Source organism: Mytilus edulis, chromosome 1, assembly GCF_963676685.1.
Source record: "Mytilus edulis chromosome 1, xbMytEdul2.2, whole genome shotgun sequence".
In the NCBI taxonomy this organism is placed as follows: Eukaryota; Metazoa; Mollusca; class Bivalvia; order Mytilida; family Mytilidae; genus Mytilus; species Mytilus edulis.
In genome coordinates, this window is record NC_092344.1 from 89,511,270 (window position 1) to 89,536,705 (window position 25,436).

The 25,436-nt window shown below is 37.3% G+C and overlaps 1 protein-coding gene across 1 annotated transcript in view; it reads right to left on the reverse strand.

Annotated features, from left to right (window-relative positions):
* The window catches only part of LOC139515742 (uncharacterized), a 79,614-nt gene that overhangs the window by 49,133 nt on the left and 5,045 nt on the right, over window positions 1-25,436 (reverse strand). Inside the window, exons 3-18 of the mRNA XM_071305423.1 lie at window positions 25,156-25,355; window positions 22,832-24,098; window positions 19,760-22,390; window positions 18,920-19,260; window positions 18,350-18,554; window positions 17,349-17,532; window positions 16,716-16,942; window positions 12,271-16,283; window positions 11,733-11,907; window positions 10,826-11,281; window positions 10,002-10,235; window positions 9,246-9,607; window positions 8,251-8,608; window positions 7,441-7,737; window positions 762-6,980; window positions 298-431 (exon numbers count right to left, since the gene is read on the reverse strand). Of these exons, the coding sequence (XP_071161524.1) occupies window positions 298-431; window positions 762-6,980; window positions 7,441-7,737; window positions 8,251-8,608; window positions 9,246-9,607; window positions 10,002-10,235; window positions 10,826-11,281; window positions 11,733-11,907; window positions 12,271-16,283; window positions 16,716-16,942; window positions 17,349-17,532; window positions 18,350-18,554; window positions 18,920-19,260; window positions 19,760-22,390; window positions 22,832-24,098; window positions 25,156-25,355 (17,303 nt within the window). The remainder of the gene's footprint in view (window positions 1-297; window positions 432-761; window positions 6,981-7,440; window positions 7,738-8,250; window positions 8,609-9,245; window positions 9,608-10,001; window positions 10,236-10,825; window positions 11,282-11,732; window positions 11,908-12,270; window positions 16,284-16,715; window positions 16,943-17,348; window positions 17,533-18,349; window positions 18,555-18,919; window positions 19,261-19,759; window positions 22,391-22,831; window positions 24,099-25,155; window positions 25,356-25,436) is intronic.

Below are 25,436 nucleotides of genomic sequence, written 5' to 3' on the forward strand. Positions count from 1 at the left end.
CTATTCTACAGCTGGTCAAATCCTCTCAACTCCTTGGTTTTGATGACTAACCTCCCCTACATTGATAGTTATACAACTACCACCTGCTCCACCATTGATACCATCCCTTCAATTCCAGGTTCTGATGACTTACCTCCCCTACACAAATGATAATACAACTACCACCTGCTCCACCACTGGTACCACCCTTCACTTCCAGATTCTGATGACTTAACTCCCCTACATAGATGATAATACAAATACCATCTATTCTGTAGCTGGTTCAACCCTCTATACTTCTAGGTTCAGATGACTTACCTCCCCTACATTGAAAGTGATATGACTGCCACCTGCTCCACCACTGGAACCGCCTCCTCCACTTCCAGGTTCAGATGCTGTTAATACTGATCCATACTGACTGCCAACTGTGGTTGTGTCATCACTTCTACCTCCTAAAAATTATTTTTTCGAGATAGTTTATTGTTGTTTTAACATAATTCACATAATTCATAGAAAAAATATGTGAAACTTTCAATAAAATTGAATTTTTACCAAAAAATATGTTAAATTTCAGTTTTGAATTTTTACAAACGATGCATACAAAAGTATTTTAAAAGTTTAAAATTATTTGCATGCTTTTTTATCTTTACTCAAGAAATACCAAGTTTTCATTTTTTTATGTGTTCTTCTTGAAGATATATTCATTTAAATCCAAAATTCTATCAAAATATAAACCTCCCTCAAAAGTCCCTTGACTCCTTTTATAATAATGTATTGTTTACCTGCACTGCCATGTCCAGCTCCAGATGAATCATAGGAAGATCTGGTACCTGCTCCATCACCCTCCTCAAATCCATAGCCATGACCATCGCCAGTAACAGATCCACCTTTTTCTACTGTTATCATGGTAGCATTTAAGGTGACCTTCAAAGTGTCAGTTTCTATAGTACCTCCATTCTTCACAGTTAGATTACCTATTTGGAATGTTGGAATCAAAGGATCAATGGTCACTGTTATTTTGCCTAGATTTTTCACATTCAAAGTTCCAACAGCAATTAACCCTGGAGCATAAATAGTTTCAGGCATTTCTGTATACCACATGACCAAAGATTTGATTTGGCTTGTGTGAGCTTGTTCAGATATTGTTAGTTCTGCATAACGTTCTATGAAAAGATTTTCTACTCCAACCATTCTTCCACTAAGAATAAATCTTTCAGTTGTCAATATGAAGTCAGTTGGCATTACTAGTTCTCCTCCAATATCTACGTGGAAACCACATGGAGCATCAAGCAATGTATGTGTAGATTCTACATAGTTAACAATTACTTGTTGTCGATTCTGGACACGCACAAGACCTTTCTTATTACCAGTCAGTTCATGGATAATCACAGTAAGATTTTTTGTTCCTTTAGGATGGTAGAAGTGCACATATGAGTATCCCTCCACCTGTACCTCATTAAATTCATAATAAACACTATTGTTTTCCATTACCATGGCTGGATTGTCTGTTGTTAAGTCACCATTATCCACTAATAGTTTTGAATGCTCTGGTTCAATCATTGTCTTATTAAGTCGTGGATTATATTTCAATTCCCTATATGTAGGACCCCTCTGTGATTCATACTTGAAGACAGTCCCAGGTCCACCATCACTAGATCCTTTGCCTCCTCGTGATAGATACTCCCCACCATACAAATTAAAAGAACCAACATGTAGAGCCACTCTTCCTCCACTTCCTCCTCCTCCTGTGCCACTTCCATCACCTCCATGTACAGCAATTATACCATGGCCAGAAATATTGTAGGCCTCTACAAATAAACTGCCACCACTACCACCACCAGTACTGCCACTGGTGGCTTCTGACCCATTGGCACTAATGACACCATCCACATGGATGTTTCTTCCAACCTTCATATGAAGATATCCTCCTCCAGAACCAGCACTGCTGCCACCAGCACCTCCACTGCCAAGATCTGTTGGTGAAAACAGAGACCCATGGGGGTAAGAATCATCAGCTCCACCTCCTACACCGCCATAACTACCTCCTGCAGTGCCACTCCCTACACCTACACCTTTCATTGCTTCATATCCCCTGCCATCTAGATTTATCTCCCCTTCTGGTTCCAAGTCTACCTCTCCAGCATCAATATAACCATGATTCATCAACATTGTACCTTGATATTTGATTTCCAAAAAGGAAGCTGTGACTGTCATATCATTTGTTATCTTTCTGAATTCCAGAGTTCCAAATTGTTTGATGTTGATCGTTGGAAGAGAGAAGTTTCCTTCTGATGAGATGAAGGCATATGTGCCATTATCAAGTAAAGCTGTCTGTGAGGTAGCTGTTACACTGACCACAGCTTCATCTTCCACATAAATATGATGGACACCGGTCATTACTCCTTCAATAGTGGTGTTTGTTCCCTGCATGTGAACTTCTGTTGGGAAAATAACCTCACTACCATAATCAATGATATAACTAGCAGGGGCTTCTGTTACATTGCTGAGGGATTCTATATACTCAATATACACTGTCTGATCAGATCTCATGTGTATCTGACCAGTTCTGTCACCTTTCACCACATGAATAATAACTTTCACAGGTTTATCTGGATGATAAAAAATCACTCTTGAATATCCTGTTACTTCAAATTCATCAAATTCATAGTCAGTTGTCTCATTAACCATAATCATAGTAGGAACAGGAACTAAGTTTCCAACATTATCAATATGAACATAACGATGGTCAACTTGGAAGTAGCTGGTATTAGTTCCTTTAAGATGTTTTAATATTCTGTATTCTAATGGTCTGAAATTATTTTCCACATAAGATGTTCCAGCTGCACCCCCATGAGGTAGAATATTGCTGCTTCCACCATCGCCACCACGGTTAGTGAATTTCCCTCCGTAGCTATATCTGTATCTACAATGGACACCAATCCTTCCTCCCGAGCCCCCTCCTCCAGTTGTTCCGGCACCGTTGCCTCCCCTGACGTTAATCTCACCATGTCCAGTGAAGTTTGTAGTAAACATGTTGACACTGCCACCACTGCCACCACCACTGTTACCTGAGACACCATCTGTACCTTGTAAAGCCAGTAAACCATTAAGTTCCAATCTCTGGCTAATGTTCCAAAGCAATATACCCCCACCATAACCACCAACTCCATTGCCATTTCCTCCTCCACTACCAAACAGGTCTGGGTCATACACTGATCCATAAGGTTCTGCTGAGGATGAAGAATTAGCACCTCCCCCATAACCACCATGACTGGCCCCATAGCCTTTACCACTGATGGTTACACCAGCTCCATAACCCTCTTCAGGTTCATGACCATGTCCATTCAGATGGAATATTCCTTCACTTTCAATCCAGGCATAAGAAGAGTCAATGGCAGCATCATTCATGTACAGATTTCCAAAATACTTGACTCTTGTTTCACTGTTCCACATATGCATCACATCTGTTATTTTCAAAAACCCTACAGTTCCACCTTTCTTTACAATGAAATTGTCCCAAGCAAAGTTCCCTGGTTCTTTAACATTGTAGTATGTACCATTTTCAATCAAGGCCGTATATGCTGTTGAGTGAAATTCAATGTCAGTTGCATTCTCTACATATAGCTCAGCAACTCCAGTTATAAGCCCAGCAAAGGTACTATTTGCTCCATGTAAATGAGTCTCAGCAGGCATTATTATTTCTCCTCCATCATGTAATTCAAAACCACATGGAGCTTCAGTCTTGTTAAGAATAGCTTCAGTCACTTCTACTTTCACATGTTGTGCACTTTGAATGATCAAAATACCAGTTTTGTCGCCTATAAATAAATGAATATCCACATCCACTCTTGTAGCATTATCTGGATGATAAAATTTGAGACGTGAGCTTCCAGTTATTTCTGATTCATTGAAGATATAGTTGACAGTTTTGTTTTCATTGATTAGTGTTGGAGCAGGACTGTACTTCAGTAAATTGTCAGTGTGTACATACTTAAAGTCTACATCAAAGAAGGTCATGTTATGCACAGGGTCATATTTCTTAGCTCGATATTCTATTGGTCTTGTATTTTCTTGTACAAATGTAGTTCCTGCGGCTCCAGCTCGTGACGAGGAGTATGATCCTCCACCATCTCCACCATAATTGTGATATTCTCCACCATAGGAGTACCTCCATTCACAGTGTACACCAATCCTTCCTCCTGCTCCACCACCACCACTACCAACACCATTACCACCAGCAACCAAGATTTCACCATGTCCGGTCATATTTAGAGCCTCTATTAACAAACTGCCTCCACTTCCACCTCCTGAATTAGCTCCATTTCCATCTGCTCCATCTAATGACAAAATTCCATTCATTTCTAATATGGAACCAATTTCCCAGACTAGGAATCCACCACCGGCCCCACCAGTTCCTCCTCCATTGCCACCACCACTACCAGCATACTCCATGGTTGGATAGGCGGTCCCATTACCTGGTTTGAAGACAGAATTATATGGTAGACCACCAAAATTTGGTTCTGGTCCTCCACCCCAGCCTCCATGGCCAGCTCCCCAACCAACTGAACCTTCCGTCCAGCCTTTTCCATAACCAGTCTCTGCAGGATTTCCTACAGAATTTAGGTTAAATTCTCCTTCAGCTTCAACATGAGCATAACTGGATTTAATTAATGCAAGATTCATCAGGAGAAGACCTTCATATTTAACTAGAAATTCAGCACATACGATTGTCATTGGATTTTCAATCTGTTGGAAGTTTGCCTTTGATTTCCTTCCTACCTCTAGTATGGACCATTCAAAGTTACCTTTTTCAGTTTCCTGCACCCTGGTACCATTCTCAAGTAAAGCAGTATGACCTGTGGAGAAAAATCTCACATCAGATCCTCTTCTGATGAACAATTCTTGTATTCCTGTTATAAGGCCAGCAAACCAGTTTCTTCTGCCTACAAGATTGACCATTTCTGGGAATAGAACTTCTGAATCAGCATCAATCTTAAAGCTGACAGGTGCATATGTTTCATTTGATATTGATTCCACAACTTCCACATATAAAGTCTGACCTTCTCTGATATGTATCAATCCTGTTAGGTCTCCCTGCATTTCATGTACAATGACTTCCACTGGATCTTGAGCCCCAGGGTAATCAATGATTAAGTTGGCGTGACCTCTAAGATCCATTTCATCAAATGTATAACTCTCAGTGTCTCCTTCATTTAGAGATGAGTAAAGCCATGGTTCTCCATGGTCTACATACAGATGTTCATCAATGTCATTATTATCAATCTCAATCCTACGGTGGTTACCAACTCGTACAGTTTCATTTCTCACTTTGTCATATTTGAAATCTTCATAATCTGGTCCCCTGTCTGTTTCTTCAATGTACACGGTACCCGCAGCTCCAGATGGCATTCCTCCAGATCCAATTCCACCTCTTGTGTTCAGTAGTCCAGCATATCTTCTGAAAAAATGGATGAATATAGACATGCGGCCACCAGAACCACCACCTCCAGCTCCTGAGTCTGATCCGTTTCCTCCACTCAGGTCAATATGTCCATATCCAGTAAAGTTCATGACATCTAGTATCAGACCGCCTCCACTACCTCCACCTGCACTGGTACCCTGGCCATTCTCTCCCTGTAATGTTATCTCTCCGTCTACCCACAATACTTCACCAACAAACCAAATTAAGTATCCACCTCCACGACCACCTGTGCCACCATTATTTCCACTGCCACCACCACTGCCTGGATGCAGAGGTTTGTACAATGAATCATAGGGATAGCCACCGGTATCAGGATATGTAGCTCCACCATGGCCACCATGAGCTGCTCCATAATGTGAGATGGCATGACCAGGACCTGACTGTGCTCCATATCCCATGTAGTCTACACTTAGCACAGCTTTACTTTCAATATTGCCATTATCAGAGTAGATAGTGCCATCAGTCATGAACATTCTGCCTTCAAATTTGATGTTCAGTTCAATAACTTGGAGAGTGAGTTCATGTTCAGAAACAGTAAATCTTGCTACAGATCCTCGCTGAATAGTGAAAATTGTTAAACTGATATTCCCTTTTTTAGTCATGTGAACATATGAGCCATTTTCTCTCAAGGCAGTCTGAGATGTAGAATAGAACTCAACATCAGCTCCTTCAGCTATGGTTAAGTTCTGAACATTGGTGAGTAAACCACCCATCTCTGATCTTGTTCCTAACATGATAACAGTGGATGGTAACACCACTTCTGTGCCACTTTCTATCTTGTAGCTGACTGGTGCAACAGTAAAACTTGTAGTTGATTCTACATACTCCACATGAATGACCTGTCCTGACAATATATGCATAAGTCCTGTTCTGTCACCATCAAATTTGTGGACTATTAGTTCTGATGTGGATCCATACATCTGTAACACAGCATGGTTATTGGCCTCAAGTTCGTCGAATTCAAATTCATTGTTGCCATCATCTGTTGTTATAACTGCTGGTGAGATGAGATTTCGATTGTCATTATCAATATATAGCTTGACAAATCCATCCTTATAGACAATACCTTCAGATGTGTTAACAAATTCTTTTGATGTCAGTCCAGTGTTGGAGTCTGTAAAGTAGGATGTACCGCCTGCACCATTGCTATCATCATCTGACCTTTGTGAGCCACTGTAACCACCAAAGGTTATGTAATCACCAGTGTACTCTCTGAAATAAGAAATGTGAACCCCAATTCTGCCACCGCTTCCTCCATATCCCCAATAATATCCTGTTCCACCCTCAGTAGTCACCTGACCATGTCCTGAGAAATTAACCGCCTTTACATGGATACTACCACCACTACCACCTCCACTGTTGCTTCCGGTGGCATTGCCACCCAGACTCATCAGTAATCCATCTAAATGAAGTGATCTTGCCACATTCATATTAATAACTCCTCCTCCTTGTGCTCCATTGGCTCCACCTCCTTTACTGCCAGGGTGTAGTGGCTTCTTGTATGATCCATAACATTCAGCTAAAAATTATAACATTAATTCATAAAATTTATTTGAATGTTGTGCTCAAATGATCTAGTATACATCATAGAATATTTGTTTGTTAAAATACTGACTGATGTTCAGTGGTTGTCATTTGTTGATGTGGTTCATAATTGTTTCTCGCTTTTATATAGATTAGACCGTTGGTTTTCCTGTTTAAATGGTTTTACACTTTTAATTTTTTAGAACCCTTTATACCTTGCTGGTCGGTGTGAGCCAAGGCTCCGTGTTGAAGTCTGTACTTTGACCTATAATGGTTTACTTTTACAAATTATGACTTGGATGGCGAGTTGTCTTATTGGCACTCATACCACATCTTCTTATATCTATTTAGATTTTAGCATTTCCTTCTTAAGTATGTATCAAAATAATAATAGTAATTTTTAAAAGACCTCAGTCATCTTTTTTACATAATGTAACTGTATAAAAATTACTTACTATTAGAATAATTGGAAGCCACATTTCCTCCCCCAAATCCACCATGACTTCCACCAACACCAACTCCTTCATTATCAATCCAACCCTCTCCCGGCCCTTCCCATACCACACTCCTCCCAGTTGTGTTGATCTTAGCCTCACCTTCCATATGTAGGGTACCAACCTCAATAGTTATATTGTCAGCATTAATGTGGGAGGCATACCTCATCATTATATCAGACACCTCAAGGTTCAAAACACCATCGTGAATAATTTCTGCTTCAGCTTGTAGAGATAACATTCCAAAAGCAATGGTGCCTAAAACATAAAATTTTCTTAGGAGGCTTATTGTTTGAAGATCACAGGTCTCATATTATTATTAGTCAAAAAATAAAAATATTTTTTTATTTACAATATAGCAAATTAAAGTAAACACATTCAACAGTTTTCAATACTGTATACAGGGTTATATTAACAGCAGTTTTATTTTTGGTGTTTGAATACATTTTACTTTTATTAAACAAAAAAGTTTATTTCATATACAATGCATAAACACATAAGTAAAACTGGTCTTATAAATTTGTTTTCTTGTCTGAATAAGTTCACATTTTTAAAGTCTTGGTCTTTTATATCCAACTATACAGTATGGGCTTTACTCATTGTTAAAGGCTGCATAATTGTCTATAGTTGCTAACATCCACTTCATTTTAACTATAGTGGATATCTGTCTCATTGGCAATCATATCATATCTCCACATTTTTATATAAAGCCAATTCTGCAAAAAGGAAAATAAGAAAAAAGAGTGGGTGAAAATTTCAGTTATCAATTACCCCCTTCTAGTGTAACATATTCTCCTCCTATCCATCTACTATTGGTTGCAGTTTTTGCTATAGTTACAACTCTGCCTTCCTCCAAGGTCAAGTTCATAGCTCCTGCCAAGTGTCCATCTAGGTCAAGAGTAACATCACCTATACCAATCAACCTGAGGTCAGATGATGTCCACATCTGTCCTCCATTGTCCACAATAAAGTTACTAGGTGGAGATGATCTAAATACACTGTAGGCATCAAATTCTATATAGAACTGTTGACCATCCTGGATGTGTATGAATCCTGACATATCTCCCAATACTAGTCCAATGTTAATAACATCGATATCAATACCTCCATCAGCTATTTCTAACATGGCCTTAAAGATGATAAATGATAGTTTTTATTTCTGTTATTTTAAAACATGTTAAGGCTGTGAGAACACATTTTATGTATAAGTTGAAATGGGGCTATCAATGGCTTTTATTATTTGTTAGTCCACTCACATCAGTAATTTGTGTTTTGTCTTTTTGTGTATTGTGTAATGTGTTTAGTACCTAGGTGATGAGAAAACCATATAATACTAATCTTTTAGTTTGTTCCTATGTTGTATTGTTTTGCCACTGTCCATTTGTAGAAGGACATACAGAGTCCAATAATGATGTTTTGTCTTTAAATACTTGTCTGTAGTTTGTCAGAATAAAGTAAGCTCAATTAATAAAATGAAATGCAAAATTAATGGCAAGACATAATTTTGGTATGAAAAATAAATTTGAAAAAAAGTGTGACAGCTGGTAAATTCTTACCCCCAAAAGATAATTTACATGACCGGTTGAAAAAATATATATCCCTTATATCAGATCATAGTATAGTTAACTGTTCTGTCCTTCTTAAAAGATAACTAAGTACCACCAGATGTCTACACTGAATAACTGGAGTTGTTATTTTGTTGTTATAATAAACTTGATCTGACTTTTTATTCATTTTATTCATTATAAATGTTGTCCATTACTTACCATGTTGTTCAACATGAGATGATCAAAGTTAAGATCAGCATTATTATCCAAAGTCTGATTGTCTGTTGAGTGTCTGGGATTTTTGTGGTTGACAACAACTGGTTTAGGGACAGCCAACATTCTTCCATCCAGATACAGCTTGCTTTCATATACAAACTCTGCAATCTCATCCTCAACAAAGACAGTGCCTGGACCTCCACGATCTCCATAGTATGTTCCTGTTTCTCCATAGGCTAGAAGTTCTCCACCATACTCATTGTATGTGGATGTGTGGACTGCAATACGTCCTCCAGATCCACCTCCACTTGTTGAATGACCTTGACCTCCATTAGCAGATACCAGACCATGACCTCTTAGTTCACCTGATAATGAATAACAATATTTAGTAAATACTTCTAACAATAGGAAATTTCAAGTAATATTCAAAATTGAACTATTCTTAAATGTAAATACTAGTCTCCTAATAATTTTGCAAAGATTTAAGTTCAAATCTGTGCTAGGTGCTAAGGGCGGTCTTGAACTTGCATTGCGGTGAGATTTTTGCTTTATGTTGAAGGACTCACTATGACTTTGAGCTGAAGAACAGCAATAAAAGTGCTGTTCCTTTGCTGTGCATGTGTCATGGATGGATTCCCCATATCATTTGTTTTTCTATTAAAAAAAAGATTAATCAAAACTTAAATTAACGAAAATCCACCTTTGAGTTTGATAAAAAAAAAAGGCTAATGGTTTAATATACTAATGTAACAAACTGACTTGTAATTATCCAGACAGATCCACCACTGCCACCTCCACTAAGGTTACTACCATCATCTCCATCAGCCTCTATAGATCCATCCAGGACCATCAGGGTTCCTACTGTTATCTTAGCTCTACCACCACCTTTCCCACCTTCTATATTACTGCTACCAGCTCCACCCTGGCTTCCTGTTTCAGTTGGCTCATACAAAGAACCATAGCCTGATCCTCCAGATATGGTGACATCAAATACTGTAGAAAAGCAATTCTTTAATTTACTATACTGACTATGTTAAAAAAAAAAATCAAACACATATCAAAAAGAAATATACTACATGTACAGACAAATTGTTATCTTTTTCTCTTTAAGTTTTTAAGTTTTTTAGTCATAGCTTGTGAATCTTTATATATTTCTGGTGAATTGATGCACATCTTGTCCTAAGGTCAAGTAAGATTGTTTTGTGATAGTTCAGGTCACATGTTAATGTTTGAAGATTCTAAAGCGATTTGTTGGGATCCCATTTAAGAACTTGTTGTGATAAGTTGAAATATCTCAATAACATTTAACCCTAAGCCTTTCTTTGGTTATATATTTTGCTGAATATTTTTTTTTCAATATGGAGGCAATAAAACATCTTATCACGATCTTATGCGTAAATGGGAGAAACATAATATTTTTAATAAATTTTAAAAATGTTTTCTGTATATTTATGGTCTTGTATATTCACTTTAATACTTTATTTATAGGTTTATGCACTAGTTTCTGATTCTACATAATTTTAAAATTGAATAGATCAGTGAAGCCTTTTGAATATGAATAAAAATTGACTAAATTGTCTTACCAGGTTCTGGCGTTGTTGTTATAATAGTTGTAGTGGTTGGTATGGGTGTAGTCCTTGTGGTGAAATTGGCTGGATATGTCAATCCCACTGTTGTCTTAGCTACTGTATCATTCAATTCAACTTCATCACAAATGGTTTCAGTCTGACAACAGGTAGAATTCATACAGTCGTAGGTTATATCATCACACTGTGTTGTATTCATACATTGTGTTATGTTTTCACACTCTGTTCCATTTTCACACACAGTTGTATTTTCACACTGATAGTTGTAAGTGCAGACAACTGGCTGTTGACACTCTGTAGAATTTTCACAGCCAGTTGTATTATCACATGTTGTTACGGAGTTACAGACTGTTGTAACTTTAGTTGTAGTTGACATTTCCTCCATGGTTGTCATCTCAGGTTCAATTGTTGTTGGTTCTTCAGTGGTTGTGGTTGTTGTTGTTGGTATTTCAACTAAAATTGTATACAAGTATCTTTAAATAAATATCCCAAAACAACAAAAGTATATAAGTGTTGCTATTTCTTTCAATATAACTGTTTGGAAAAAGAATTTTGAGACACTACAATGAGGATAGAAATTTGATTTCTAATTTGGTCAAAACCATAAAAATATAGATTGATGCGTCTACCTGTTAGTGCTTTTGCCCAATATTCAACTTATCATACTTACTGATAAACTTATTTAAAAAAAAAAGTAATACCACAAGATAAAGTCAGGTTTGTTTATAATTTGTGTAGTTTATGCTTCATATATACCACTAAAATTTACAGAAAAAATATGTTTCAATTGACTCTATTATGTAGAATTGATAATTGAGTAAAACATATTCAATCTTTTGACCTATAAAACAAATTGCAACCTGATGAAGTTCAACAGAGTTGACAAATGAAATATTATACTAACCACTATGACCTCCTCCTTGTGAACCATGTCCTGCACCAGAATACTGTTGAACTGGGGAACCAGTTGTTGTAGAAGCAGTGCCTGTACATAAGAATCTAGCCAATGGTTCTACATAAAAGTTGGTGGCTTCTATATCAAATGTATCAGCTCGGAATTCTGCACCATATTTTATATCCTGTTATAAGACAGCAACATTAATTATTTCCATGTACATCAATACCAAAATGCAAAAATCAAGTTAGTTATTAATATTCATATATGTTGTCCAAAAGGATGAGAATTGTACATGTATAAGTTCAACTTTAAAATGAACATAAATGTAAATCTTGAATCAAAAATTATTGTGATTTTTGATGAATTTTTGCTATTTCCGGAAAAAGCAGAAAACTCAAATTCTTATCAGTCACCTAGTCGCGTAAAACCTCACAATATTTTCTGAATTCAGTAGTAAAAATTGTAGTTAAATTTAAAAATTATACTACATAAGGCCACTATTGAAATATGTTCTTTTAAATTATGTACTTGATAATATACATACAATAGTTCCAACTGTCAGTTTAAGTCCCATGGGAGGTGGTAAAACCATAACAGCCTCAGCACCTTCCTCTAATGAGGCAAATCTAAACCAACCAGCTACACCTTCAGTCTTTACACCATTCTCTACAAAACTTGTTCTTGCCATCTGTCCAATGCTAATCATCCTACCAGGAACAATTCTCAGATGACGGGTACCAATAATTTCACCATTCCACCTGAAAGCTATTTCTCCTATTCCAAGCATGTAGACTAGTCTGGATAGATAAGCGGTTCCTCCTTCATCAACCCACAAATTAATTGGTGTTTTTGTTAAGGACTGGACATATTCTAAGTAAGCAATATGATTCCCTTTCAAATGGAAACGACTTGTTTTGTCACCATAAAATTTATCAACATCAAGTTCCCTAGAAACACTGTCACCATCTTTTAGTTGGAGAGACACATTATTGAACATGTAGATATCATTGAAGAAGTAGTTAGTTTTCCCTGGCTCATCCAAAATAAAATAATGGTCCCATGTGCGCTTGTTGTTGTCCAGATGAAGTTGTTCATAAGTACGACTATTTCTGACATCTTTGATGTAGACCCCACCAGGCCCTCCATCTGACATATAACCTTGCTGACCAGAACCTCCCAGAGGATTGTATTTTCCATTGAAGTTGATTTCTGTATCCAGGTTTAGAGAAATTCTACCACCTGAGCCACCACAGCCGCCATCACCACCACCAACACTGATTTTCCCATGTCCTTCCAGATCATTGGATTTTATATAAATACTCCCACCACTTCCACCACCAGTCATAGATTCTCCATTGGAACCATCTGCCTTAATTTCACCATCTATATACAGTTCTGTGCCTACATTTAGTTCTATTACACCTCCACCTTTTCCTCCTTCTCCTTCTAGACCATCACCTCCAGCACTTCCTCTAGATAATGGTGTATAGAGACCTCCATGATACTCTCCTCCTTCTAGGATAACCGTTTTATCCGTCTGGTCATATATTCCTCCTCCTGCACTACCATGACCTCCACCCGTGGCTACATCTGACACGTTTACAACAAAGTCCATTCCTCTTCCTGTCATTTCATCCAGGGTATCAAGAGGCCTGTCTGTTGCTGACACAGTAATCTCTGATCCTGCTTCTACATTCAATGTACTTGTATTGATGAATATACTTTCAGCAGAAATGAACGAGTTATATCGACAATCAATACGTCCGACACTACTGAGCATAGGTACATCAGGAGCATACTTGATACCAGACAAAGCTCTAAGGTCAACAGATCCAAAAGTTGTTTTACCATCATCATCCTTTTTAAGATAAGTTTTACCTTTATCAGTGTATGTACCATCTCCTAACATTGCAGTATGACCTTTCTCTCCAATGTACACAACTGTCTCAAAACCACAGATGAAATTAGAAACACCAGTAATTCGTCCAAATATTTGTACTGATCGGTGCTCTGGGTAACTAGAGAAGGTGACACCAGTGCCATATACATAGGTATTAGTTGGAAGAATTATCTCCCCTTCCTCATCAATAATCATATTGATTCCTGATGTGAAAGCTTGTCTCACCCCTTCTTCATATTCAGCAACATAGCGTTGATTTGCATGAATATGTAAGAGTCCACTGCGGTCACCAATTAGTTGTCTAACATCTGTAAATATTGCTGTTCCTGTGTCCCTTATGTGTAAACTAGCCTGATTCATAAGTTGTAGTTCTTCAAAATAAAAGTCAGTTTGGGAATCTTCTTCAATAGTGGAATATTTCTCAATAGACCTCCCAGCATTGTCAAGTTGAAGCCTTCTATAGGCAACACCTTTTCTTTTGTCCTCTAGATATACTGATCCAGCAGCTCCTGTATTCAAAGGAGAATCGGCATCACCACCAAATGCTAGATAAATCCCTTCAAACATCATCTGCGTTGTTGATATAATTGCAATCCTTCCAGCTGATCCTGCACCGTACTGACCAGTACTACTGCCTCCACAGGCAGAATATGTACCGTACCCATCATACGAATATGTCTGTATCCAGATACTACCACCACTACCTCCACCAGAGTCAGAATCACTACCATTGACAGAGATCTCACCATCATTGTACACCAGGTAACCAGCTTGGAGATGGATCTTACCTCCTCCTCTACCTCCATTGTCTCGTGGACGACTGCCAGGATTGTCTGGTCTATAAATAGATCCGTAGGAATCACCTGAAGATGTAGAATTGCCTCCACCTATTCCCGCATGGCCTGCTCCACCATACCCTACAGCTTTACCAAGGTCTGTATCTATAGATTCAGAATCAGGACGACTAGGACTTGCAGCTGACATAGCACCTTCCAATTCTATGTTCAAAGTAGTACAGGAAATATCAAAATAATCTGCTGTTATCTTGGACTTGTATTTAACACTTAAGGTTCCAACTAACATTTCAGCTCCAGTATTTTCATCAAAGTCTAAAGTACTACCGGGATCAAGTTGTAGATATCCAAATGAGACTCTTGCAGTAGATGTAGAACCAGAAGATGCCACAATTTTAGCATTGGATCCCATTCTCATATGCCTTTCAGGTCCAAGGATCAAATTAACAACTCCTGTCATGACACCATCTAAATCTAAAGCTGTTGTTGCTTTACCTAGGATAGTTGTTGTCTCAGATAAAATAAACTCACCACCATTGTAAAGTTCAAGATTAACCTGTAGTTTAGAAATGAGAGAATCTGCCGAAGATTTGTCAAGGGTACCAATCTGATTTGCACGTATTCTGATCAATCCAGTCCCATCTCCAAACACGCTTTTTACATCAAGTGTTCTCTGAATTTCATCTTCAATCATCTGAAGCTTGGCATAAGATTTGGCATTCAAGTAATCAAATGTAATATCATGAATAGACTCACTCAAAGTTAAGTAAAAGTTTAGCTGTTCATTCTCATTATCTACTGTCAATGTTTCTACAAGATTTTTACCACTGCCAACGCCAGTGTAGATTGACCCAGGTCCTCCTCGTCCATTTGTTGCTGGAGATTCACCTCCCTTTGCCCGGTAGGTACCTTCACTAGAGAATTCATCATTTTCTGTATAAACTGCAATTCTACCACCACTTCCACCACCTGCAGCAGAGTTAGTTGTATCTCCTCCATTACTTTCTATCAGTCCAAAACCTCTAAACAAGGAGAGAGTGTTGACATAGATACTTCCACCACTTCCTCCTCCTCCTGTGTCAGAACTACCACCATTGGCACGGAGGTTACCGTTCAGGGTAAATACATCAGCTTGAATGGAGATATAGCCAGCACCTTTACCCCCATTCCCACCATTGGATCCTGGCAGGAGTGTTTGGTAGATAGAACCATAAGGTGTAGCTGCTTGGTCTATTGTAATATTTTCTCCCACTCCACCTTCACTGGCATAAGCTCCACCATTGAGACCTGTCCCATGAGCTGTTGCTGGAACTGCAGCATCACTTAATCCTACTCCTCCAACATTGATCTCAGCTCCCCTCTCCATTGTCAACGTACCAACTTTCAAATCAGCAAAATCAGCATAAAATACAATGTTCCTTTTAATCTCAACAGTTACTGCAACAAGCTGTAATCCAACAGATGGACTGAATGTTGATCCAGCCTTTAATGCCAGATAGTTTAGTGTGTATACTCCTGCTTCAGAAGCACTGATGTCATAACCACTGTCTGTGTAACTGGCTGTCATTGAGGTGGGGTTCAAGATTACCTCCCCTCCACTCTCTACAACAAGGTTGTTGAAGGTCACCATGCCACTTAGGTCAACAGTACAGCCACTCACTGTCATATTGTTTGGCACATGAAGAGTGGCATGTTCTCCCAAGATAATATTGATCTTTGTTATAAAGTTAGTCAGGACACCGTCCACTACTTCAGCTTTGAGGATCTGTTCATGTTTAACATGAAGTGTGCCAGTATCGTCACCATCGATCTTATCCAGGGTTAGTTTTGTTGTTTCTCCCTCTATGTCACTGTGAGAGTACCCTGTAAAAAAATAATATGTACTTCTGAATCTATTTTGGTTTGCTTTACTGAAGTATATAGACAGACAAATGAAGAAATCACTAAATAATAAGACCCATTAAAAAATAAAATTTTGCTTTATCCTTGTAACACAAATAAATATTTCTGACATCTATGTTGTTATTCTCTATTGTTAAATCAAATATTTTTAAAATTTCAGTCCCATATGAGTATGAAGAATGTCTATTTACCTTTCGTTAAATTCTAAAAGAAAAAAATGTAATGGCTAAATCAAGTTTGTTTTTTTATATAATGTTTGAGAAGTATTATCACTAAAATTTCAAGATTTTCCAATTTGGATGTAGAAAAATATCTACAAGAATCAATTTTGAATTGCTGTAGATATGTATCAGTTTCATGTTCCTGAAAAGAGTAACTTTTAGGCCTGTGTACCTTTAAGTGATATAATATGATAATAGAAATCATTGGTTCCTCCAGATATCCATGTTTGTGTTTCATCCTGTCCAGATTCATCTGTGTTGCCAATAACCCACAGTCTGTCTTTCTCATTTATTCCTGTGCCATCATTTATGTAGATGGTACCTGCTCCAGCCTTTACAGTGTTCAAAGTGTCATCATTGCCTCCTCCATAAGCAGTTATTGTTCCATCAAAGTCAAGACTAAACAAATAAACAGATATCAGAAACTCATACATGATTTGAACGAGACATTTACATTTCACGCTTGAATTTGTTTTTCCTATATAAAAAGGTCGTATTTTGGGTACAGCAATCATTATAACATCAATGATACTTAAATGTATTGATAAATTATCTAGATTTAAGAAGTTTTACATTAAAAAATGTTTTTTGGGAGGCACTATCATGGATTTGATATATATCCTTGCCCATCAACTTTTTGCAATGAAAGTCTATACATTTTTTGTTAATTATTGAGTTATAAGCTCTAGTTATAGGAATAGGAAGGTGACAACCATTTACAAATGTTAATATTCAAAATGAAATGCTTCGCATATTCAAAATTTTATACTACGAAAATGCACTTTCTAACCAGGGTTATACATACCTTTCTGTTAGAGTAAGTTTTATCCTGCCTCCAGCTCCACCTCCTCCCTGGCTAGAGCCTTGTCCTCCATTGGTAGAGACAGTGCCTTCACCAAGTAAGCTGCGACTACTTATAACAATAGTGCCACCACTGCCACCACCAGCTCCTTCTCCTGTGGCATCAGAACCATCAACTTTGATGATACCTAGAACAGCATTAATAGCATTAATATACATGTTAATCTGTTAAAAAATGTTCTTGTGAGTGACAAATTTATTTTACGATTTTTTAAAACCAACAACCTCTGAAATTAAACCTAACACTTTGGTAAATTTACTGATCTCCAGTTGATGCAGTTTTTTAATTTAGATTGCAAGATAGAACAATTATTTTTAAAAGCTTTTGTTACAGTCTATAAAGAAAATTTGGTTAACAGACAACATGATTCTGCTGTTAGAATTCAGTTAAAGCAAACAAAAAACTATTTTCAAACCAGCAATTGTTTCAAGAACATTACAATATCATTGTAGTTGATATTTTTTTGGTTTGAATTGTTTTACATTTGTATTTCAAGGCCTTTTATAGCTGACTAAGTGGTATAGGCCTTGCTCATTGTATAAGTCCATACCATGACCTAAAGTTGGTAATTTCTGTGCCATGTGGTCAAAATTGTTGCCATTTTGATGTTGTCGAATTGATGATAATCTCTCCTAATCATGCAATGGATTGAACTCTGAATACAATAAAGAAAGTCAAAAATCCTAGATTTTTATTTGCACTCTACAAAAGAAACTCCATCAGCTGGTAGTGAGGTGTTAAGGTGATAGTTATAGGCAAATGCTGAACAATATCTATATGATTGACCATGTTTTTTAAAACTATTCATGCCTTCTGCAGTTCTGGCATTAATGTAGCCATCCTAAATGAGATGAATATAGCAACTAAATGAATTATTAGGTTCAGTATTTTCATGTTAAAATACCATAAACCTATATATACATATCTGAATTAAACCAACATACCATCATTAGTGATGTCATAATATGTGTCAATCTGTAGATATCCTCCTCCAGCACCACCTGTTCCATTGACAGAGTTACCTCCCCCACTTCCTGTCTCTGTAGGGTCCCGGGTCTGATCATATGCATCACCTCCTGTATAGTCTGATGATGGAGCACCACCTGGGGCACCATGGCCTGCTCCTGTTGCTAAGTTTTCACCACTTATCTGTTTGGTAAAAATAAAGTTTAAATTTCTTTTGAAATAAAGCAAGATATTTCTTGGATCTTCATCTGATAAAATTATTCAGCTATTAATGGAGTAAGTTCAATTATGGATATCAAATTAGTTTTTTTCCAGATAAAACATATAATATTTCAAGTTGATCAAAAGACATGTAAGAAAGTATCAAAGAACTATTTTGTTGAGCTTTTCTTTTAATGAGTTGACATTTATACCACAAATAGGACAAAAAAGAGTATTTTGGTGACAGTAGAACCATGATTATGTGTGAAATGAGTTCCCTGTTTAACAGCATATTATCCAATACAAAAGTCTATGGTATAACAAACGACTGTAATCTTGAAACATACCTTATCCCCTTTACCAGTGCCCTGTTCAGCAGCATATCCTCCACCAGACAGATCTATAGTAGAACCAGGATTTAGTGTAATCTGGTTACTCTGTAGTATAATCTTCTCTCCCTTCAGTGTAGAGCCGTAGTGTAATTCTAAGATAGTCAGTTGTAAAGGTTTCCCTGTTGTCTCAAATGTCACAGTAGCATAGTCTTTGATTGTAAAATTGGCAAATTTGTAAGCACCTGCTTCCTGAGCCTCAAATACACCTTCTTTGTATGTAGCTGTCCTGGTTTCTGCTGACAATACAGCTGTTTGCCCAGATGCAATGATCAAATTCTGAATGTTTGTTAGCGTTCCTTTAAAAAAGAATAAATTTTAAGGTCATTTCATTTGAACAATGTTTAAAAATCTATTGCTAGACATGTTAATGTTGAGTACACAAAAAGAGACATTAATTTTTTTTCAATTTTCTAGTAGTCCATAATGTGATTTTTTACATGTTGATTTAACATTTCTGTCATTCTTATGATATCTCCTTTTCCTTGTGTTAGCTTTAATGTCTGACCCTTTATTCTGGTCAATCCACTTATTAAACCTACCTTACTAATTTGTTGTTAAACTTTTCCTTGTCATGTTTTTGTGTGAAGTATATGCCACTAGACATTATTACAACAATAAATCAATCCATGAATTATTTGGCAATATCAAAAACAATCAAAATTAAAAACAAACATAACTATTACTTTTGCAAATGTTATCATCAAGTTTTACATTGAAATCTAAAATTATCACTTTCAATATTGAAACTTAAATCACTAAGATTAACTGAATATCAATTATAAACAAGGTACATACCTTTGAGTTGATTATCTGATCCTAGAAGTTCTACTTTCTTTGGAAGTCTAGTCTCACCAAGCTGTTGTAGGTGAAGACTACATGTCAGTTTACTATACTCTGATGATACATCAGCACTGAATATCGTGTTATCATTGACCACAAGGAAAGAATCTGATCCACATGTTAACTCATTGGCAATAAAGTGTAGATTTTCTGTCAGGATACTAACAGTAGCAGAATCTCCAACTTCTAGTTCATTTACAGTGACCTCTGTTTCCCCTGGGAGGTCAATAATTGTATTAGCAATAGAACTTCCTTCAATACCTGCATTGTCTGACAATAATTTACGATATGCCAAATTGTTGATAAGGTAATTGAGATAGGCTGTTCCAGCACCTCCTGCTTCTGATGAATTAGAATTACCTCCCTTCAGAGTATAGTCTCCAGTAAAGTTGTTATCTCCAGTTATATCAAGGTACATACGTCCACCACCGCCGCCACCAGCACCATCGATTCCATTACCACCTACTACAGATATAGATCCAGATCCAGTAAAATCCACTGTTTCTATGTATACTGATCCACCACTTCCTCCTCCACCATTGCCTGTACCATTGTTACCATGGGAACTTATCATTCCACTCAAGGTCAATAATTCAGTAACCTTGAACTTTACAATACCTCCACCACTTCCTCCCGTTCCACCAGAAGATGTGTCCCCACCAGCAGAACCAAAATTGACAGCAGTGAATACTGATCCAACATAGTCAGCTAAAGGTCCTGATCCAGAGGTTGATGTTCCCCCGGAACCACCATGACTTCCACCAGAACCATCCTGTCCTACACCAGAACCAGGATCAGCGCTACCACCATCAACACCAATCAGTCCATCATAGGCCACCTGTACAGTTGGTGCCTTGATAAACACATTTCTTCCTTTAATTTCACCTCCATATTTGACGTTCAGCTCATCCAAAACTTCTATTGTGTACTGGTTTTCAGAGTCCATAGAAACTTCCATGAGACCATCTGTAGTGACATCTAGGTTTGAAATGGAGAAGGATCCAGCATCTGAAAGTTGCGCAGTAGTAAGACCACTCCTAGCAGTAGAACTGAATGACACTTTACCATAGGAAGCAACAATAAGATTTCTGACAGCTATGGCATTTCCCTTCACATCTAAGTTTATCTCCTCATCATCTGTCTCATCTTCTAACTGCAGCCGTGCAGGAAGTGTGGCATATCCATTTTCTTCAATTAAGATTTTACATGGCAGAACAAATGCATACTGTGTACCATAACTGGTTGCTATGATAAAGTATTGGTTTTCCTGTACAGTAAGCAACCCTGTATAATCTCCCTCTATCAACGCTATCTCAAAGTTTGACCCACCACTGGAATCAAATACTACTTTGGCCTTTCCATTCAAATCTATTGTTGACACTGTTGTGACACCAGAAATAACTGTTTGGGAATCAGTAGAAAGTCCATTATTGTTTACTTTTAGTTCTGTTTTTGAAGCACCACCCGATAGTTCAGATACCAAATAAACAGAACCTGCAGCTCCACTGTCAGTCCCACCTTCACCACCCAGAGAAGACAAGAATCCATAAAAGGATGACATGGCCTTGACATCTAAAGCCATACGACCTCCACCACCACCACCTGTATTTATACTGGTACCCCCATTGACAGAGATGGTACCATGACCTTCCAGACTGTCTCCAGTGATCTTGATGCTGCCACCACTTCCTCCTCCTGTGTTTTCCCCATTCTCTCCGTCAGCTCTAACTATTCCGTCTATAGAAAGAGTTGTAGCTTGGATGGAAATGACTCCACCACCATGAACAGATGTACAACCACTACCAGGATCTACTGGTGATGTTGTTGAGCCATATGTTGTTCCTTTATTATTTCCTCCTTCTCCACCATAACTAGCACCTTTCTCAGAGTTACCTGCCCCTGATCCAGTGGCTGAGCCTCCATGAGATACTGACAACACAGCATCTTCTTCTATTATACAATCAGTTGTAACTAAATTGAATGATTTAGAAGTTGTTGTGATTTCAATTTCTGATTTAATTTTCATGTGGAATTTTGTTAATGACAGGCTGATGCTGTCTTCATTTAAGATGAGTTTTGAAGCATATCCTAGAGTTAGTGACTGAATACCACTGTATGTGGCTCCTGCTTTTATATCCATCTCAGTACTTTCTTGTAATTCTAAGGAGGTGGCATCCAATGTTCCTGTTGAAGCTATAGTGACAGAGCCATGATCCCAAATACTGAAATCTGCCACTGTCAATGTTCCCTTCAGATCTAAGATCGGACTTTCACCAGTCAAATCAAAGTCAGATGTTACTTCTAGTGTGGCCCCTTCATCAACAACAAAATTACACTGACATCCATGGTTCAGATCATCAAATGCTGATATAGTCATCCTAGCATTGTTTGTAATGGTAACAGTACCGGTTCCATCTGAGGACAATTTAGCCACTGTCAGAGCTGTTTCTAGTGACAATGATGCACTGTTTGTAACCTGAAGTTCATTCAAAGAGGCTGGTAATGATATTCCACTGATTAGTTCTGTAGAGCCAGCATGATCTAACACCAAAACTGTTGTTCCTGATTTGCTTAAGTAAACAGTTCCTGAAAAAAAATATTAAAATTACATGGTATTTAACTTTGAACTTTTGAACAAAATGTACAATCAAATGTGTATAAACATTTATGGATATCTTTTTATTTCATTAATTCATCAAAATACCATTTTTATATTTTAATTCAATTGACCTATATCATTGATAAACTTATAATTTTGATGCATTTCTATAAAATATATGCAAAAGAAATGTTTCCTTTCCTAAAGCAAAATATAACAGCAACATACCTTGACAATTAAACATATTTTATGCTTTTTTTTATTTTCCATATAATATCCTTTTAACTGATAATTTGAATTTGGAACTTGTAAAATGGCAATAAAAAAATAATCCAAAAAGGAAACTTCTGCAAGGAAATATTTGCATCTTCTTATTTTTACAGCTTTAAAGATAAAACTTCCTTATTTACAATAATAAATCAATTTACCTGGTGATCCATTTCCATCAGCTGATTCAACAGAAGTTAATCCATCACTAAATTCAAAGGATGAGGATGAAATAATAGATATTCTTCCACCTCCTCCTCCGCCAGAGCCTCCCTGGGCAAGTATCTTTCCAGTACCAGTCAATGTTTTACACTGTATCAGTATACTCCCACCACTGCCACCAGATGTTCCGGACGCACCATTCATGTTCACTTCACCATTCAGAGTGAAAGTATTTGTAACAGAAAACTCAATCTGACCACCACCTGCTACAGAGCCTTGACCGTTACTGCCATAGTGTCTGGGATACACAATGCTACCATAAAGTTTGTTAGGGTTATCTTTTCCTGATCCACCATGACTGGCTCCACTACTGCTACTAGCTGCAGCACCTGGTCCACCTGATGTATATCCTTTGCCTTCACCAGTAATTTTTCCTCCAAACATCACATTAATTGAGCCACTATTGATTTTTGTCAGATTTCTATGAGTATCCCCTTTTATAGTGAGAGTTCCTCCAGCTTCAATTGTAATACTTGTGAATGTGTGTGTTCCAGGATTCAGTTCACAAGAAGAACCTTTGAAGATATACATATTTTGACCTGAACATGTGGCAGTGCTTGTTTGGCTGATCTGGTTTGTTTTATAACCACTTTTCAGTGAAATGTAGGTAGAAGGGAATGAGTAACTGCCTGATATGTTATAATTGGTTAATTCTAGTTGTATCTGTTGAGTAGGACGAATACATGTACTTGTGTGTTCTATGTTACCACCATCGTCAATAACTAGATCGGTAAGTGTTATTTTGCTGGTTGTTGTGGTGTCTACATAGGAGATACCAGTGTTGGCTGGTGAACCTATTTTATAAGTGCCACCATTACGGATAACTACAATTTTAGTTTTGGAATTAACTGTTCCACACAGCTCCATGTAGTAATCTTTTTCCACATATACAGTTGCTGGAAGTTCTATTTTCCCATAACTGCTGACATACACATTTGATCTGAGAAACAACTCTGTCAATGCATTTGGATATCTTGTTGATAAGTACACCTCTGTATAGCTGTCCACTGTAAAGTTGGAGTCAGTTGTATCTGTGGTGATAGTACCAACTGTTGCCCCAAGGGATTCTCCTACAGTTAATCTCTTACCAAAGGAGACTCTGGATGCAGTTTTGATGTTAATTTCATCCACCTGTGCAGTGGATTCTGTTGTTGGGACAGGTAGTCTGGTAAAAGTATCAGTGGTGTGAATGTTTTTCACTATTACCTGCAAATTTGTATCAAAATTAGTTTATTTTATATTTATGGTACATAGTAAAATTCTCAGTACGAAACAAGCTTTTTGCATTTATTAGTTACATTAGTTATTTTAAATATTTCTTTTTGACAGCAACTATTGGTTCATTTTTCCAACTATTTTGCATAACTTAGGAAGGAAAAATCTTATGTGCAATTTGATTATTGGAGGAATTTCTCATAAATTATTCCATTTGCACTGTAGCCCAAATTAAGATATTCTTACCAATACCTGTATTGTTTAGTTAGTGTTGTTTCATTATTAATTGTGGAATACCATTATTCGTACATTTCATTGATAAAAGTAAACCATGGATTTAGATGTATTACCAAGTATTAATTTTCTATAGGCTTAAAGGAAAACTTGGTAAAATCACATATTCGCATATCCACGAAAATACTATTTGTCCTCAATCCACAAAGATTGATATGAACAATAACCTGTTATCACAGAGATATATGTCTCGCATTTTTGTAGTTTTGATTATGCAAATGTTGAAATCAAAATAGCAATACTTTAACATCTTACACAAGTTATGCAAATATTCAAAGTCAATGAACCATGACTGAGTTACATGGCTAAACAATCTCCATGTAAATGAGATGTGCCAATACCATTGTCAGACTTATTATAAGTCGTTCCCAAACCTAAATACAAACATAAACTTGTTAACTATGTAAAGTATCAAAGTCAATGAACCATAAAAGAGGGGATGAGGCTATATAATCTCCATGGAAACAATACTTGCAGATGCCTATAAATTTGCATATAAAGTTTTCAATAGACCATGACTGAGGGGGCAGGGCCAAATAATCTCCATGGAAATGAGATGTGCAAATACTTTAACAACTGAATACCAAATATGATTGACCTTCAACTTGTGGTTCACCATAAACTAGACCTAATCACAAATTAATACATTGTTGACACCGCTGTCGACGCCAGAAACAGCATACCTATGTCTCGCTTTTGACTCCGTCAAGGCAAGACAAAAATGAATGATTCCATAGTATATTGTTTTAAATACCTTTCTGTTAGGACTGATTCCATTAACATCTTCCCCAAGGTAGACAACTCCAGCACCACCATCTTCCCCACCTCCATGGCCTGCACCACCATAGGAGGTAAGCTCGCCATAGATGTTACCAGAAACATAAACAAGGGAGATTAATCCTCCACCTCCTCCTCCTCCATTTTTGCCATCACCTCCATTTACATTAATGGCTCCTGCAGACAAGATAATTTTTTTTTTAAAGTTTACTATTTGTCAGATGTTTTACTAAAATAATTATGACAATCTTTAAATTC